Here is a 6,000-nt window from a genome sequence, read left to right on the forward strand (position 1 = left end):
TAGTGAATATTTAGTGAGCTGGCAAGTTACCTATTAACAGCCTTTTTTTTTTTCTTTATCAGATTTACATTGTTTGGACATATAATCACAAATAAATATACAAGATACTTAATAATTTGTTGATATACAAGAACAGAGGAAAAAAATGCCTTCAAATTTACTTAGAAAGCATTCCACTCTGCTAATGCATGCTGACCTACACATAAAAAGTGGAGATACCAACTCATCAACTGATTAGGTGAAAACAGAAACCATCTGACATCAGTATGACTCTAAAGTGTAGGTTTATGATCTGTTTGAAGAGAAGACAATCCAATAAAAATATGCAGCACTACTAAATACAGTTCAGCCCTTTTTGGCCTTAAAGAGGCCAAAAGTGGGCAGGATTCTGTCTGGATTAAAAAGCACATTATAAAAACCTGTTTTGTGATCTCAAGCACAAGCTAATCCTAGACGCTCCACACCCTGAAAGTTACTTTGAAAGTCTTATCTTTTTCACCCTCCTGTGAAAAAAGTGATTACAAAACAGAAGTTTTTCCCCCAAGGCTTGGCTTTTGTATTCCCTAACATATCATGCTGACAACAATGTAAATAGACTAATAATACTCTTTCAGGTTTAAGGATTCAGGTACTAAAGACTTCTTGATCAAGGAAAGAACTGCTTTTCTTCTCTGTATTCAACTACTGTAACAAAAGGAAGAGAAAAGAAAAGAAAACAAGATTCCTTGATTGTTAAAGTAATCCCCAAGAAATAGAATTCAATTACGCTGAAAGAGTAAAAAATTATTTGGGCATATCAAATCTAAATGGACATTGTACACTTGTGGTTTGTGTACTTTTTCAGTATACAACTTAGAAGTTTTTTAAAAACTATGAAAGACAAGGATGAGTCCTGGGATTTTAAATAAAATTAGTATCTTATTAAAATTATTTAATTAACAGAGTCTGAATAGAAATGTGAAAGAAGTTACACTTTTCCTCAAAAAAACAGTCCTAATAGCCATCTATTATGGCTATGGAAATACTCTGCACTTTTCCATTTTTTTGTACTTTCCTTTCTTCTGAAAAGATCTAATCAGAAATGACTCAGTATCATTAAAGACAAGCAGAAAATGTAAACCTTCTAACTTCACTCTTCAAACAAGAGTTTGGAGGGTCATATTTGAAGCTATTTCTTCCTTAGCTGATCCAAAGTGGTTGTGTAGTTTCAACTGGGTCTTCTGGTCTAAAACAGGTATCTACCGTCCATAGTCTCTGGGAGGCAGCTAAGTTATTGCCTTTTATCTAAACTTCTTGACCGATGTCTGGCAACCTGGATATTAGCCTCTAGTCTCCCCCAAACCAGGTCTGTCAATAACGTAACCTCTCTGGGCCTAAATTTCTTCACCTGTTAAAGGAGGAAGTTGAATAAAATGAGATTTTCAGTTTGAGAGAGTGAATCTGTTTAAAGAAAAACATTATATAGGTAAATAACAGCACAGGTGGTACACAGATATGGCAAAAGTCATGACCATTTGTAAATGGGAATGACGGAAGTTAAGGAAAACAGGGTTCTAGGGCAAGGGTGTCTCATCTTTTACTCACAGCAAACCTCTTCACTAAGTAAAATTTTACGTGGAGGCCTAATGGGTACAAGGGACAAAATGCTGCTCTGGTCAGAAAGCTGGATGCTCTTCCATTTCACGCCCCAACCCACCTCCTGCTCCCACCACCACCTACACAGAAACACACAAACACACACACAGGCTCTCATGAGCAGAGTCTGAAGTACACTAAACTAGATGCTCAAGGTTCTCTCTAGAGCAAGAATTCTTTACTTCTTCCTTTCAAAGGATGTCTAAGATATATAAAGGGCTCTTCAGAATTGCTCAGCCCATTGATTTTATAAAGAAAAAGGAGCGCCCTGTTATGATGTTATGAACCGACTGATCGCTGACCCTCAGCGTTTGAAGTGCAAACCAAACAGGAGGGAGACTTGACAAAGTCAACAGGGGCTGACACGGGGTTAACCATACAGAGAGCACACACAGACACTCAAAGTGCCAGATGACGGCGTTTCCACATGCATTCACCGCGGACCCGCGTTCACCTAGGACGAGGAGGCTGAAGAAAATGGTCATGCCGCTCGACTGCTCCTCCTGCTGGGCCTGCTCCCCCGTCTGCACCGGGAGGATGGGCTTGGCAGGGGTCGGGCGCACCAGTTTCGTAGTGACCACCAGGGTGGTGTGAAGGGTGACGTTGAAACCTTCATGAGTTGTATTGGGGAACCTGTTGGAGAACATAAAAAGCAGCGGAATTAGACAAAGGAAAAAGGGCCCCGAATTATCAACACACGCACAAACCAGACAAGAGAACTTTGGCACAGAGCTTTATGGGATTCACAACTCTTGCAACCAAGAGGCAGGCCTCGGAGAGAAACTGATTAGGAAGATTCCTGCCTGCTGCAGCACGAGGGTACCAGTGGCCTCAGGTACTCTGAACACAAAAACTTAGAGGACAGGGACAAGGGGAAATCAGGACCGGTGTAGAATCAAATGCTGCCTGCTCTTTGGCACTTAATGGGGGATTTAAAGGGAGGCAAACTGGAGTCTCATCATATTCCAAGGTCCAACATTATTTACTAAGTGCCTTATTTCTCCAGTTTACGTTCTTTTCCTTGGATGGTATCTGCAAGTTGAAGAAGCCACTGAATTTGCCCAGTTGTTGATCTGGTTGGAATGCTCTACCCTACTTTACAAAAACCTTCTCTGAGTTCAAAAGGCCCAAATGTAATCCCCTCTGTAATACCCTCCTCCACGCTACTGCTGTGTTCCTCACACTATCTCCTCACACTGTGTTGGGACTGTAAACTAGCATGATATTGACATAATGATCATTGTAACTGTGATTATAACAGCTAATGTTTTTTTGAGTACTGCTTCAATCCAGGAACCAGGTAACATACCAACTCTCATTTAATAGGCATAATAAGCCTGAGGTGGACACTACTACTTTCTCTTTTTTACCCATGAATAACAAGCTCGGAGAGGTTGCATAACTTGGCGAATATCAGTCAGTGGCAGAATCAAGCTTTGAGTCCAAACTTGAAATCACTGAGTCATACCACCTCTTTTGCTTTGTACTGCTGAGGCCCTATTTAGTGTCTGGGACAGAGAAGATGCTCAATAAGTAATGTGACCAAATGAAATGACCACCAGGCCAAAAGACATACATGAAAAGTTGTCAGGTGAGGAAGTCAAATTTCAACCATGGGGTTGGTTCCTTGTTCATTTTCACATACTCATTCCACAAACACAGATGGGGCACCTATAACACGCAACAGACTGTGCCTGGCAGGTATGTAGATGGACTAAGAGTGGTCCTTCCCCAGCAGCACCAGGAGGACAGAGACACCTTCACCCACTTTATCTCATCTTGTACAGTTAGCTCCCTTGCTCTCCACACTCCAGCCATCCTGCCATTCTTTCTGTCCCTCAAAAAGGCACTAGGCTCTTTCTTGCTCCTGGCGTTTTGCACCTGCTCTTTCCTCTCCTATCCCTCCTTCTGGTCACTAAGGTTTCATGTGGCACGTCACCTCTTCCCGAGAAGCCTCCCACACGCCAACACCATTCCGCTTCCTCCAGAGCAATGAAATCATCTCGTCTATTTATGGTCTTCTTTTTCCACTAGAATGGAAGCTCCCTGAGAGCGGCTCCTGGTCGGCCTCCTTCACTACCATGTGACCAGGGCCTGAAATAGAGTAGATGGCCACCAGTTAACGAATAAATGAAACTCACTGAAGGAAACAGATGTGAAAAATAGTCGTTACAATGGAGGAGGTGACTGGCTACGTAAGGGGTGCGGCTGGGGGACTTTCTGGAGGCGGCGAAGCGCTGCGTAATCAGCGGATGCGAAAACCGGGAAAGTGAAATTTGACCTGCGGTTTCCGCAAGACGGCTTTCGAGACCTACGCTGGGCAGCCGATCCCTAGCCAGAGGGTCCAACCTCAAGGAGGTTGCACGGCCCAGGCCCGTCCCTCCAGCCCTCCTCGCAGGCGCCGGCATGGTCAGTCCTGACCAACCAGCACAAGGAGCTCCGCCTTCTGGGGCCGGAGGGCGGCCTGAGGTGCTCGCAGTCACCCGATGGGGCCCAGCCCTGCCGCCTCCGCCGCCCAGGAAAAGCCCACTCACTCCTCTTCCGCCATCTTCTCCCCAATCCTGCGGAGCCTCCGAGACCACCGAGCCGCGGGGCTAGCAGGGCCCGCTTTTGCTTCCGGCTTCCGCTGGAGGCGCGGAACGGGGGGCGAGATCTCGGCTGCGCAAGGGCGGCACTTCTGCCCTTTCGTCTCTATGGCCCGAGGGTGGGAGGTCCTCCGAGAACGTTCCGAGCATCGCTCTGGCCTGAGTCTTTTGACCTTACGGCCCTACGAGGTTCCGGTTTTTCCCTTCCACAGGGTAGGGACGTTTTTGGGGAAACTCCTGTGAGGTCCCTGTGACTCACCCTGAAAGCAAGCTCTTTCTTCTCAGTGTCCAGGAATTCGCCATGGTAAAATTGGAAAGGAAGCGTCTAGCGTAAGCTGTGCAGAGGGACCCCAGGAGTATACTTCCTCAGTCTGTTTTCCCCAGCTGTGAAGAGGCCTAGCCACCTGGGTTTTGCAGAATCGTGCGGTATTCTGTCTGTAAACATTTATTGAGTTCCGACCATATGCCTATCGTTAAAATAGGTGATGATGATCTAGGGATAGATCATTCATTAATTTGTTCATTGTCTCAACAAATACTCATTAGACGCCTATATGAGCTTAGCAGTGGTCTGTGGGGTTGGGGATACAGGAAAGAACAAGGTGAGCTTGGAGGGGTAGGAAGAACCCCATCAGGAGAGCTGGTACCCTGTTATGAGGCCTTTGGGTTTGACACCACCTCTGCTGCTACCTCCCTTCCTAGTGGAAACCATCGTATCTCAGCAGCTGTGATAGCTGCTTAAACCCTCTTTCTGACTCTGCTATTGTTCTTTAAGCTTTTCCACACATCGGCCTCAGTGATCCTTTTGAACTTCAGTCACGCCGCTGCTCAAAATGTACACTGGCTTCCAATCTCAATCTGAGGGAAAAAAAACCTTAGAGAATCTCCAAGACTGAACCCTGTCCCCTTACCCCCGTGAGGTCAATCCCCTCTTCTCCTCATGCACACTTTCCACTATGGTCACAGTGGCTTCCTCGGGGTACCTAAAACACACCAGGAACACTTCCACCCATGTATTTGCTGAGCCCTTAGTCAAGGATGCTCTGCTCCTAGGTTGCCCCTTGGCTCCCACCTTTCCCACTTTCGGGCTTTTTGTTTACCCTTTTTTTGTGCATTATACCTTCTCTGACCACCTTGTCTAAAACCCAAGCCCTCTTCCTCTCCCTCTGTTATTCCCCTCCAGAACACTGAACATATTAATAGTACATGTTTTACTTATATATTCGTTTATTGTCCTTCTCCCCATGGGAATGTAAACTTCTGAATGCAGAAGTCTTGTTCTCTGTTTTATCTCCAGTGCCTGGAATAGTATCTGGCATATAGTAGGTACTCAAGAAAAAATGATCCTTGAATAAATAATCCATTTTGAGTTTATTTTTGTGTATGGTGTTAGGGAGTGTTCTAATTTCATTCTCAGAATAGGAGAAAATATTTGCAAATGAAGCAACCGACAAGGGATTAATCTCATGCAGCTCATGCAGCTCAATACCAAAAAAACAAATAACGCAGATAAAAAATGGGCAGAAGGGCTTCCGTGGTGGCGCAGTGGTTGAGAATCTGCCTGCCAATGCAGGGGACACGGGTTTGAGCCCTGGTCTGGGAAGATCCCACATGCCGTGGAGCAACTAAGCCCGCGTGCCACAAACTACTGAGGCCCACGCGCCTAGAGCCCAAGCTCTGCAACAAGAGAAGCCACCGCCATGAGAGACCCGCGCACCGCAACCAAAAGTAGCCCCTGCTCGCGGCAACTGGAGAAAGCCCGTGGGCAGCAACGAAGACC

At 45.7% G+C, this 6,000-nt stretch overlaps 1 protein-coding gene across 5 annotated transcripts in view; it reads right to left on the bottom strand.

Moving 5' to 3' along the window:
- The window catches only part of SLC9A8 (solute carrier family 9 member A8), a 72,880-nt gene extending 68,625 nt beyond the window's left edge, over nt 1-4,255 (bottom strand). For 2 of the 5 annotated variants that reach the window (XR_009497743.1, XM_059898517.1), the window contains exons 1-3: nt 4,170-4,255; nt 3,575-3,729; nt 2,090-2,268 (exon numbers count right to left, since the gene is read on the bottom strand). Coding sequence is in view for 4 of the 5 variants with exons in the window: in XM_059898517.1 (XP_059754500.1) it covers nt 2,090-2,268; nt 3,575-3,609 (214 nt within the window). In the remaining variant the exon portion in view is untranslated. The other 3 variants (XM_059898518.1, XM_059898520.1, XM_059898519.1) reach the window with 3 other exon arrangements.
- Nucleotides 4,256-6,000: the final 1,745 nt, after the last annotated feature.

This window comes from Balaenoptera ricei, chromosome 15 (assembly GCF_028023285.1).
Source record: "Balaenoptera ricei isolate mBalRic1 chromosome 15, mBalRic1.hap2, whole genome shotgun sequence".
Taxonomy (NCBI): Eukaryota; Metazoa; Chordata; class Mammalia; order Artiodactyla; family Balaenopteridae; genus Balaenoptera; species Balaenoptera ricei.